We start from the raw sequence: 12,086 nt of genomic DNA, 5'->3' as shown, positions 1-12,086 counted from the left end.
CTAATAAATTAATAATTCAAATAGAGATTACTTACGATACAATAGTTTTCTCTATAAATGTATAGTTGTTTGCATCGATCAACGGACTTGCAATTACTGTTGCAGGTTAGCTTCAGTCGGGGTGACCTAGTTAGTATGAAATACAATTTTAGGAAACACTTCAGATACAAATCAACCCCCACTTACTATTTGCACTATACAACTAACTATTTTATCAAATAATTCACTCCCGTACTAACAATCGGATTAAAATAATTCTTTGGGAACTTAACAGTGGTAAATATTTCTTCACTACGCAGGCTACGATGATAAACGTTTTGCCGGGTTTTTCTGTTTGTTTTCCCCCCGTTCTTGTTGATATATTTTAGCTCACTTTCCGACGAGGCTGCCGAGTCGCGCAGTTTTTACACGCTCAACAATCCCCCACCCGTAAACCTGGTCCGGATTCACTCTCTGGAGCCACCGGATCAGCGTTACCACCATTCTCAAAAGTTGCATGATGAGCGGCACTCTCTGGACCCACCGTCTGGACTCTATCAGCAATCTCTAGTACAGCCAGATTTGCCGTTCCACGACGAAAAACACCACCAGTTGTGCGTACCAAAGCTTGACGGACTCTTCCGTCACCCGAAACGATCGGCTCCTCGATGATTCCTCGAACCCATGCTTTGCGTCGACTGCCTTCGACCACGTATACGAGATCCCCTTTCTTTAGAGGATTTGTTTCGGAGAACCACTTGGACCGTTGGTTGACTGTCGGCACGTACTCTCTAATCCACCGCTTCCATAACTCGTCGGACAGCTGCTGCGATCTCTTGTAAGCATCCCGAAGTGCTTCTGCAGGATGCGTAGGTTGAATGACTTCATGCGGCTCGTTAGGATCTGAACCTCGAAGGAAGACATTTGGACAAAGTGCACCCATCACTGAGTCCGTGGTTACAAGAGTAAGGGGCCGGCTGTTGATCATGTCCTCAGTTTCAGCAAGCGTAGTCAGGAGGATTTCGTCGTTCAATCGACGCCCGTCGTCCAAAGTGGCCATGACTTGCTTCACCGAGCGCACCATCCTTTCCCACGCCCCTCCCATGTGGGGTGTTCCAGGTGGGATGAAGTGCCAACTCGTGATAGCAGTCGTAAATTCATCGGCACAAACAGCATCAATTTCTCGTACCCGTTGGATTATCTCCTTACTCGCACCTCGGAAGTTCGTCCCGTTGTCTGTGAAGTATTCGGAGGCTGGACCTCGGCGGCTGATGAAACGGCGGATCGCCATGATGCATGATTGCGCGGTAAGACTGTGGACAACTTCCAAATGCACCGCTCTAACAACCATGCACGTGAACACCGCAACCCAGCGTTTTTCTCTGCGGCGGCCGACGACGACTTCAACAGGACCCAGGTAATCAATGCCCACGAAGTTAAATGGACGTTTAAATGGAGTTAATCTTTGTACAGGAAGTGCAGCCATTCGTGGATTCTTCGGCAGACATTTTCGGACCTTACACCACACGCAGCTTCGTTCGGTTCGTCTTATCGAATTGGTAAGACCGCTAATCAGAAAACGTTGCTTGATTTCATTCTTCACCGTCTCTCGAAATCCATGCCCAAACCTTTCATGGTATTGTTGAATTAAAAGATCCGTAACGTAGTGAGATCTTGGTAGAATTATTGGAAAGCGAAGATCGAAAGGGAGGAACTCTGCCTTTTCAGAACGACCTTCCATCCTCAACACACCATCGGCGTCGATCAAGGGCACAAGCTTGTAGAGAGGGCTGGACTTTTCTAGTGGAAACCAATTTTGAAAAGGTAATTCTGCATTCTTCTTCAATATCTTGATTTCGTCGCTGTACGACTCGCTCTGAGCCAACCTGAAGAGAGTATTTTCGGCACATCGATGCTCGTCTTGCCGCAACGGAACCACTACAAAGGGAATTTCAACCTTGATGAGCTTTTTAAGCTTTGGAGTCGAAAGGACTGCTTCGATGGATTTGCCAGCGGCTCGGCGCCGGCAGTTGGAGATGAATCGGAAAATGCATGCCACGGTGCGAACTGCAACATTCCACTTCGAAAATCTAGTCACGTCGATAAAGCAACTTGGAAGCTCAACACCGTGAAAAAGGTGTATTGCCTTGATTTCCGTTCGTGTATTTGCAGCGGGAAGATTCTGTTGAGGCCATTCCGACGGCTGCTGGTACAGGAACTCCGGGCCACGAAACCATGAACCTTCGCTCGAAAGATCCGGAAGACGACCCCATTTGGTGAGCGAATCTGCTACATTTAGCTTGGTCGGAACGTAGCGCCAGTCTGTCAGCTTGGAGAGGCTCAGAATTTCTCCGATTCGAAAGCCGACGAACGGCTGATAACGACGTTGGTCGGATTGAATCCAGGAGAGAACGGTACGAGAATCACTCCAGTAGAAGATTTGATGAATAGGAAGGGAATGGTTGTTCTTAACGGTGTGACTCAGGTGCGCTCCCAAGACTGCTGCTTTCAGTTCAAGCCGTGGAATGGAAAGAAGTTTTATCGGTGCTACTTTCGATCGAGCCATCACCAACGAACATTTAACATTATTGTCCACACAAATCCGTAGATACGCAACACTTCCGTACGCATTCTCCCCGGCATCACTGAAGATATGTAGCTGTATTTGGCCAAATCGGTCAGAAGGTGTCGATCCAAAGTTGCATCTTGGAATCCGAACACCCTCGACCAGAGAAAACATTGCGACCCACTGTCGCCACTTATCCAGGCACTCTCCGTCGATTCGCTGGTCCCAGTCGCAACCCGCTCGCCACAGGTCTTGCATGAGCATCTTTCCTAACACCGTAAATGGAGCTAACAGGCCGATTGGATCGAACAGCGACATGACCGTGCTCAGGACTCCCCTTTTCTTTGGTGGTTCTGCCTCTGTAGCTGCTGCGTTTGTGGGTACCGCAAAGGAAAACACGTCGTTCTGTGTGTCCCACATGATGCCGAGAACTCGTTCGTAATCCGTCACCTTGTCTTGGTTCAAATGGATTGACTCTCTGGAGCCACCACCCACTCCCAAACTTCGAAGAACAGCTGTAGAATTAGACGTCCAGTTGGTGATCTCGAATCCACCTTTCGAGTGGATCCAACGTACCTCCCTGGTTCGCTCGATGGCTTCCTCTTCGGTGTCGAAGCTGTCGTAGTAGTCATCGACATAATGGCGGTGAACGATGGCCTGTGCTGCTGCTGGATAACGAGTGGAAAACTGCTGGGCATTCAGGTTCTTGACGTATTGCGCCGAGCATGGAGAACTGGCAGCGCCGAAGGTGGCCACGTCCATGACGAAAACGGTAGGATGATCGTCTTCCGGGAACCGGAAAAGAAACCTTTGCGCCTGCTTGTCTGCGTCTCTAATCCTGAGCTGATGGTACATCTCTTTGATGTCACCTCCCACTGCAACTCGTCGCTCTCGAAACTTGCTGATGACCGCCGGAAGTGATGCCAATAGATCGGGGCCTTTGAGCAGATACGAATTGAGAGAAACACCCTGCGATTTGGCCGCCGCGTCCCACACCAAACGTACCTTATGCGGTTTCTTAGGATTCAGCACGACATTAAGAGGAAGATACCACACGGAAGAAGGATTGGTACTCTTCAGCTCTTCTGCCGTGGCCTTATGACAGTAACCTTTGGTCAGGTAGTATTCAATCTGCTGGTTCACGTTCTGCTTCATATGCGGCTCTCGTTGAAAACGTCGTTCCAGGCTCTTCAGTCGGTTCAGCGCCATCGGATAGCTATCTGGAAAAACAGGCTCCTGCTTCCAAAGTAGCCCCGTTTCGAAGCGGTCTCCTACTCGGACAGTTGTCGATTCAAGGGTCTCACGGGCTCTCCGGATTTCCTCCGATTCTATGGGGTTGCCTTGTGCTACATGAAGCTCTTCCTGAGCGTACTGCTCCGCCATCAGATCGTGAAGCTGACGATTGTTCAAGCTTTGAACAAGATGATGGTTCAAATAGTGATACTGCTGCTGCTCAAGTTTCGAATCAGGACCGTAGATTGCCCAACCCAACGCTGAACGTACGGCTATCGGTTCTCCTGGTGCACCAACCTTGGACTCCAGAGGAGCGAATAGATGAAGGTTGTCGAGGCCGATAAGTACTCTGGGAACTTCCATTTTGGTACTCGACAAAGGAACTCCATCTAAGTGGTGATATTTATCTACGATGCTTCTGTAACAGGCCCTATGTAGAGGCAGCTTCAATTCTCCGACAGTGTGGGCAGACGACATCATGAACTTTCTACGAGAATCCACGGCAGATACCAGCAGGTCGATTTTCCTCGAACTATCTTCATTCCGCTTAACATTTCCTGTCCACACGATGACCAGGGGTTCCGGAGTTCCCTCGACGCCCAACGATTCTGCTAGAGAGCTCTCAACAAGTGTTGTTGAAGCTCCTTCGTCCAGGAACGCCAAGGTTTGAACCGCCTTTCCTCCATGATGCAAAGTAATCGGTATCATTCGGAAGATTACTGACCGATCGACATTATAATGTGGGTTGCATTCCGCCACGGTAACGTTAACTGCTTCCTCGTGCCTGTGCAGCAGCGTGTGGTGGTTTCCTTTGCAGCTCCGTATCTCGCACCGTACTTTGAAAGTGCACTTCATCTTCCCATGGTCACACAGACAAATGTTGCACAGCTTGAGTCTATCGACCAACCTTTGACGATCCGGTAATGACATCGACGAAAAATCGTCACAGAACCTTAGTTTGTGGTCTGTGCGATTGCACATCGGGCAGGGTTTTCTCGTTCTCGCCGGCATCGTATTCTGCACGACCGGAAACACTTTAGTGTCGTGGGTATTCACGCGCTCCTTCCTTTTGTACATTCGCCGTCCTTCCGCAACCGCAGTGTTCTGCTCCCCGTTGAAGTCAGCCACCTCAGAAACTTCCGACACGATTCCCTTCATGAAATCAGCAAACATACGAAGAGGAAGATCAGTCCTACCTCTCTTAAAGCGTACCCAATCCAATTGATAATCGGATGGCAGCTTATCGACGAGTTCCGCTACCAGCATGGGGTTGCTCAAGTGGTCGTGTAGCTTGGCCGCAACAAGGTGATCACACAACTGCTTTACTGTGATCCCGAAGTACAGGAACGACTCTAACTTGTCCACTCGAGGGGCTTGTACCTTCCGTACTTTCGCCATCAGTGACTTCAACAGCTTTTCCGGATTACCGAACAGTTGACGCAGATCTTCGATGACCTCAGGCACCGACTCAGGCATGAGCAACCGGCTTTGAACTGCTTCCTTGGCTAGTCCTTGAAGGCTGTCTTGAAGTCTCTTCAAATTGTCGGTATTGGTGTACCCACACGCCTCCGTGGTGTATTCGAAGCAGCTGATGAATTGGGGCCACACCTCTGGCTCGCCTCGAAAAGTAGGAAGATGTTTGGACGCAGCTTGTCGTGCAGCCAACTGTTCTTTAGTCGGCCCTGAACTAACACTACAAGCTCGTCCTAACGTGTTACGTTCTAACAACTTCCTAATCAAAGCCTGTTCAAGCTTTTCCAGCTCAGACTCTTCCGGTTCGGATGCTTCCGGCTCCTGTTGCGATCCATTTGCCTTCAAATAGTGCTCCAACAGCTCTTTGAAACGATGGTCGGTGTCCCCATTCTTCTTCTTCTCCGCTTGAGCCTCGCCTTTCGATGACGTCGCCAATGGTTCGTGTTTGCGTTGGCGTCCAATTCCGCTCTGTTCCGAATCTGTCTCGCCATGCCGTTCCACCAACGCGTTACGCACAGTGAGAGGGAAACTCCTTGGCGCTGCTGCCGGCTTCTTGGGATAAGCTCCGCGGGGATCTTCTTGCGTCTCTACCCACGCCTTCGTCTTCACGGAACCAACATCCGGATCGCTGTCCTCTTCATCGTTCTCAAACTCCTGACTCAGATCGGCTTTCATTTTCCGGAACTGGTCGCGCATCTGCTTCTGCCGGATCAAGAAGTCCTTGTGGTCCGCCAATTGCTGTTCTAGTTGCAGCTTCTCCTGGCGAAGTTTCTCCTCCTGCATCTTTTGTTGCAGCGCACGCCTTTTTTCGTTCACCGATCTCTCCAATTCCAAGCGTTTGTCGTGCAGTATTTTCTCCTCCTGCAGTTGCTGCTCGATCGCAGCCGATTCTTGTTCGAGAAGGCTCAGAGATTCTTGAATCGATGGCCGACCTTCTCGAAGCTCCGTTCCGACATCGCTTTTGGCACTTCCCGTTCGTTTGGAAACGTTCTTTTTAACAGGTTTCCTTATTTTGGGAACGTGCAGCAAATTACTGCATTTCGTGCAGTTCCATGGTACACTCTTCACTGCCTCGGTAACTCCCGCGCATTGATAGTGACTCCAAAAGCTACACATGTCGCATTGGACCATGTCATCTTCACTATCAACTTCCTCGCAATACATGCAGTTGCGATTGTTGACCGATTTCTCCACATTCCTGATCGTATCATTCGCCGGATCCGACATCTTGAGGTTATGTCCGGAAGATTGTAAATCTTCAAGTGTTCGGATTTAGTGAAAAAAACGAATCCTCAAAGCAGCGTTTAAAGTATAGCAGCTTGAAGCTAAAAGATTATATTTTAGTTAGTTATAAACTTTAGACATCATTTAATCAATTCTTACATTTAGTTTTCTTCTGCTCGGGCACTCACTCTAGCTTATGTGGATCGAGAAGACTTTCTGCACTTTTTTAGTGTCGATTCCTTTAGTTAACAAATTTAGTATTTAGTTAGGCTAATAAATTAATAATTCAAATAGAGATTACTTACGATACAATAGTTTTCTCTATAAATGTATAGTTGTTTGCATCGATCAACGGACTTGCAATTACTGTTGCAGGTTAGCTTCAGTCGGGGTGACCTAGTTAGTATGAAATACAATTTTAGGAAACACTTCAGATACAAATCAACCCCCACTTACTATTTGCACTATACAACTAACTATTTTATCAAATAATTCACTCCCGTACTAATCAACGGGGAATGAAGCCGGATTTTCTGTAATTTGGTAGATGGACTTGTGCTGCTCAGTTTCCCGGTTCCCTGATCAGGCGCCTTGGACCTCCGGACTAAAGACTGCACTAGAAATGAAGAAATTTTGGATGCAGGGATTTAAAAGTTCTTGGGCCGGGACTCAAAGCTAAGTACCATTTTTTATCATTACACCACATTAATTGCATTCTAACGGGAAGGCCGTAAAAAAGGTTTTCATTTCGAAGCATTCGTAAACCGCTTATTTTTAAGAGGATGTTAAATCACTTTCAAAAACGTTGACGTGAAATTCTACTGAGCAATTGTTTGTTATGATTTACGATCAAAAACTTAATCACTTTCATGTTTCTTCAACAAAAAACAAAACAAATAAGGCCGAAACAATTCCATTTTTTTTTGTCAGACCACTCCCTTCCCCCTCTTCGATTTGTCCGATAATCCAGAATTTCAAGATGTTTTATTGTAAAATATCACTTTTTTTCGAATATTCAAACAATTGGAAGCAAGAAGTGTAAGTTTCATCTTGATTGTCGTTTTCGAAAATCATTGAAAAATTATCAAATCTATTTTGAAATATTTTTCTCGAAATATCAATTTAGGCTTTTCAGTACTTATTTTAAATTTTTGATTTTGCAATTATGGACTTGAGCTAATATCATTAACCCATCATACTATCCACAGAGTAGACGGAAAGATACGAAGGCAAAAAATCTGATTTATTATAATTCTTATTGCTGTGAGTATAATGTTGGTAAGTTTCGTAATTTCATAATTCCTTTACAGCATTTAATGTTTCAATATTCCATATTTCCCAAATGACATAAATTAATATTAAGGTCTTTCAATATTCAAAATTCTATATGAAGCGTTTGGTAGGGATCTCCACGCTTCATTCCACCCCTGTATCCTGTATCTTTCGCGGTTTTCATCACATGGTTGGCCTGGCCGTAGTAATATCTGCAATGCATAGCAATATGTATCAGGTAATACGCTGAAAAGAAAAATGAAAGACGCAAGTCTTCCATTTTCCAGGATGCCTACATGTTTTGGCCATGTTGATGTAAGAAGAAGAAGAAGAAGAAATAATTCACTCCCGTACTAACAATCGGATTAAAATAATTCTTTGGGAACTTAACAGTGGTAAATATTTCTTCACTACGCAGGCTACGATGATAAACGTTTTGCCGGGTTTTTCTGTTTGTTTTCCCCCCGTTCTTGTTGATATATTTTAGCTCACTTTCCGACGAGGCTGCCGAGTTGCGCAGTTTTTACACGCTCAACAGTGCGGATACGTTCACATGCTCAAAAACTAAGTGGACCTTCAATCCTCCAGCATCACCACATATGGGTGGAGTATGGGAGCGGATGGTCCGATCGGTAAAGGTGGCCTTGAACATAAAATAAACACGAAAGAGGAATCGTCACAGAGGTCAAAGTCGGTATGGATGGAAGAATTCGTTCAGCAGTTGTGCAGGTGAACAATAAAAAGAAGCTGCGACCAGTGTCAAAATTGGCTGTACTCGAGATTGAAAGTGGTAAGCCCAGCAGAAATTAACCGAGGGAATAACTACTGGGCTTACGGGTGGGGTTATATTGTACGCAAATTCGACCGCTGTGCGTCAGAAAAACATTGATGATGGAAGCGATGATTATTGACAAGATAGGTATAGAATTGTGTATAGAATAGGTATAGAATTGTGTACGGAAATATGGGTCAGTTCTGTTATGAATTCGGTAGTTAAAAAGAGTTGGTGATCTAATTGATTTGGAGTAATTTTAGTGATTACTTCCGCTTATCGGAAAGTTTTAGCGAAACTCTAGACTGGATCTGTAAGTAGAAAAAGTAGAGAAATAGATCAAGTGCTACTAGTGAGCTTATATTTAGATCGAGTGCCAGTGCCGTTGAATCGAGAAGGAATTACTGAGCAAATTGATTGAGTCCATGCGTACCGTAAGTAGCCGAATTTCGGAGGGAGCGCAAAATTTAAATGTTTATATGTTTAGGTTTAATGTGCTGAAAGCCGTGTATTGTGGAAAGAAGATGGCCAGTCTGATCTCACGTGACGTAAGTTTTTAGATTTAATTTGATACCTAGCCCCAAATCATTTAATAGGACCTGATTAAAAGCAGTCGTAGTAGCTATCAAGGAAGTAATCTTGTGTGCAGTAGGAAACTTTGAATGTAAGCGATCATGTGATATGTTTTTTTGTATCTAATTGTAATTCAATTATAGCTTTGAGTTCTTTTGAATCCATTACTACAAAGACTTGTTTCCCTACCCCTGAGAAACCGAATAACAAGTATTCAATTCAAAAATCAAATGGATCTGATGCTAGACTGTATCGTTACGTTCGTTGCACCTTTTTTTTATTTTGGACTAGCAACCGATTCCATACATCACCTTGTTAGATAATTGAATGTCACATTCAAATAAGGCTGACAGCGTGTATACTTTTTGAAAATACACTAACGTATTAACAGGCACAGAGAACAGACGTACAAGCTAGCCCACGAAACTTTTGTAAAAATCCCAACACCCTTTTTGAACTAATTTTTGTTTTTTGTCTACGATTACGCCTTTTCGAAAACTGGGCACTTTAAAGTTGATTTGTAACTCTTGAACGGCTCAATAGATGGCACTGTTTGCAGTCAGGTTCTAACGTATTTTTTGGTGATAGCATTTTAAATTTTACACACTTTTTTGACGGTTTTTTGTTCGAGCTTGTACGTCTGTTTTCTGTGTAACAGGTTAAAAATTCTCTAATACGTTCCGTAAAATTAATGCAATCTTTGTTGCTACGTCAGAAAGAACAGATTGCATTTTACTTTGACGTTGGAGGAAACTTACTTATGGCAAACAATTATGCCGACTACAATGTCATCGTCGGTTTTAAACATCAATAAATATGCTTTATGAATACATAACATATTGAAACAAAACATGGTTTTTTTTACATTTCAAACGCATCGCTTAAAAAAAGAACTTTTACTACGATAATTTGTTATTCCAATAGTTCTATGAAAGCTTGAAGGAAAATCAAGGCGATTCTTTGCGTTCAGTTGAGCTAATGATTTGGTACTATTTAATAACAGTGCTTATAGTTAACACTAATCAGACAATTTTAACAAACGATTGAGGCTTTGCCGTCTTCAGTGGTGTTATGCTTCTGGGGTATTTTTTTTGTAATTCTTAACACCTACTGCAGTAATTGTATTTAAATTTAAGAAAAATGGTTTACCTTTCAGCCAAATTTATCATATGTAACAAATCGATTAAACCGTTCAATCGTCCCAGGGTGGTAGTTTCGCGTTTATTTTCCTCGAGCAGTGAGGATGAACGAGACATCAATCCGCTTAGTCTATCTTCTGAGGCCCTTCGTTTACAAAGTCTGTTCGTGATGTGAGAGAAAGATTTTTCTATGATTTGTTTTTTCTCATGTTAGTGGGATTTTTTTAAGAACAAACGGAAGGAAATCTCAACAAAACTGATAATATGATACTTCATGCTTATAGCAAAACGGCATTCCAGTGAATAATAAACAGAGTTTCATTCTGAGTCACACTGTATATATTCATATGGTAAAACGTTACAAATCTTTTAACTCGATAAAAAATTCACTTAGTAATCTCTGCACCCAAGTCTTATCACATGTACGGTCCCCCGTACCACACGTTGCGGTTTCCCTTCTCGTCTCTGGCCATCTGTAGCGCTCGCATTTCTTTGATTTTGGAATTTCTCAGATGCCACAGGTATCCAATCAACACAATCGACAGGGCGAATAGAACGATGAATATGATGGCCGTCACCATCCAGGCAACTTCGGCTTGTGTAGCTACGAAAGGCTGAGCTGCGACCGGATCTAAGATTGGCTCATCTTCTGATTTTTGCACTTGTCCAACCGGAAGTTCCTCTGCTGGTTTAAGAGAGGACTCTAACGATGCGTTGACTTTGTTCACGCAGAATTGAATCAACAAAATCAACAGCACGTTGATGTTGTATCGAAATGAATGTGGTGTCATCGTTAAACTTTTTTTTCTTGCAAGAAGGTTCACTAGACGATTGTTTTGGTCAATTGAGTACCTATCGGAAATACTTGTCGGATGTAAGTGACATGTACATGAAGACACCTTTCGCGTACACTGAATGACAAACTGTGAGACATTTTTACCAAACGTTTAATGATAACGAGCATTTAGCCTAAAAAAGATAAACTGATAAATAGAGATATGCTTGATGCCATTGAAATCGACCATGGCAGAGGTTCATTTTATCGCAACCATCAAAATGGATAAAAGTGACGTGCTCAATACCAAGGCCTTTCTTATGGTTGAAATCATCTTTAGTAGGACGGTATGACTCAAATAAACGATTTCGATGGACCATAATCCGTCGAACTTAGTTGCTCTGTAACGTGAATTGGAAGTTAACTTGATTGGGTGCTTAAGACTTCATTTCCTGACTCATTCTTGAGCTGACAGAGCTACTAAAGGTTGGCTTGCTGACTAATTTATACTGTATTGAACGCCATGGATAGTTTAGTTATTTGTTACCGTTTGGATGTCACTGTCAATTAATTGATGAGCCATTTTTTTTTGCAAATTCTTGGGACCTAACGGATACAGCTTCGGTTACCCGTGGACTTTATTATCCGTGAATCCGTGACTCGAAACTTCGTGTTTTTGAGAATTGATTTTTCTTGTCTTATCATCGTTCAGTCTATTAGCGCTATTTTTGTTTTCTTTTACTTTTTAACTCATCAAAAAGTTTGATATGCGAGAAGATATAATAACTCATTCTGTTAATAAAAAAAAAATTGTTTTTCAAAAGTTACCATGAATATATAAAAGTAACTTTTTTTCAATATTTTTTTTAATCATATGCATGTTTTCACTCATATTTTCTTACTACGTAAATTTGATGTCCCTCCAAGTTTAAAACTTTTAATGAGAAAGCCGGTTGATTATATGCGGACATACATTTTTAGAAGCAATTGAAGTTTGCAAGCAATTGAAGGGATTTTGAGACATTTTGTTCAGGAAAAACATGAAAAATCAGTTTTTCGTCAATAACATTAGTTCCCTTC

The 12,086-nt window shown here is 43.3% G+C and overlaps 1 protein-coding gene across 1 annotated transcript; it reads right to left on the bottom strand.

Moving 5' to 3' along the window:
* Window positions 1-412: 412 nt before the first annotated feature.
* Window positions 413-6,478, bottom strand: LOC129752920 (uncharacterized). The gene has a single exon (XM_055748710.1). It carries the CDS (start codon window positions 6,476-6,478, stop codon window positions 413-415), a length of 6,066 nt encoding a protein of 2,021 aa, XP_055604685.1.
* Window positions 6,479-12,086: the final 5,608 nt, after the last annotated feature.

Source organism: Uranotaenia lowii, chromosome 3, assembly GCF_029784155.1.
Source record: "Uranotaenia lowii strain MFRU-FL chromosome 3, ASM2978415v1, whole genome shotgun sequence".
In the NCBI taxonomy this organism is placed as follows: Eukaryota; Metazoa; Arthropoda; class Insecta; order Diptera; family Culicidae; genus Uranotaenia; species Uranotaenia lowii.
Note: the sequence above shows the minus strand (reverse complement) of the source record. Positions and strands in the feature narration are given on the sequence as shown.

Excerpts from the sequence above, each read along its gene's own strand:
- LOC129752920 (XM_055748710.1), bottom strand. The coding sequence starts at position 6,478 with ATGTCGGATCCGGCGAATGATACGATCAGGAATGTGGAGAAATCGGTC.